This window comes from Penaeus monodon, chromosome 23, assembly GCF_015228065.2.
Source record: "Penaeus monodon isolate SGIC_2016 chromosome 23, NSTDA_Pmon_1, whole genome shotgun sequence".
Classification (NCBI taxonomy): Eukaryota; Metazoa; Arthropoda; class Malacostraca; order Decapoda; family Penaeidae; genus Penaeus; species Penaeus monodon.
In genome coordinates, this window is record NC_051408.1 from 40540639 (window position 1) to 40541170 (window position 532).

The following is a 532-nucleotide window of genomic DNA, read 5'->3' on the forward strand; positions in this document are numbered from 1 at the left end:
GAAATACGGGAAATTTTTACTCTTGCAAAAATGTTGTAATTATGAATATTTTAAAATTCTTTTCTTTTAGTCGTGGTTTTGGGGGATAATGCAATGGGTTTTCTCGGCGAAAACTGGTGGAGGCGGATCGGGGGGAGAAGGCGGTGGGGGAGGTACTTTGGTAAAGCCCCGGGGGGTTTTGTGGTTTCGGAGGAGGACCCGGGGGAGCTGGAGGATTTAAATGGAGGGGCTAAGGATTTAGGGGGCAATGAGGTGGAAAGGGGCGGTCCCTTTCCCCCACCCTTGGTCGGGGTTGGCGTTCTTCCCAACGTCGGCGGCGGGTCGGGGTTCAGCGATGGCAACGTCGGTGGATTTGGCCAAGGTGGAGGACGAGAAGGGAGAGGATCCTTCGGCGGAGGACGAGGAAATGGCGGAGGAAGCTACGAATGGTAACAGTCATACCCAAAGAACATTTCCGTACCTGGATTAAACCTAAATAAAACTGCAAAGAAGCCAACATGTCCTTCTTTTTCTTTTTACCAAAAATAGAGAT

General features: G+C 50.2%; 1 protein-coding gene across 1 annotated transcript in view; it reads left to right on the plus strand.

Annotated features, from left to right (window-relative positions):
- The window catches only part of LOC119588301 (glycine-rich cell wall structural protein-like), a gene marked incomplete at its 5' end in the record, with an annotated part of 15707 nt that extends 15275 nt beyond the window's left edge, over positions 1-432 (plus strand). Inside the window, one exon of the mRNA XM_037936994.1 lies at positions 71-432. Within this exon, the coding sequence (XP_037792922.1) occupies positions 71-432 (362 nt within the window). The remainder of the gene's footprint in view (positions 1-70) is intronic.
- Between the last annotated feature and the right edge of the window lie 100 nt (positions 433-532).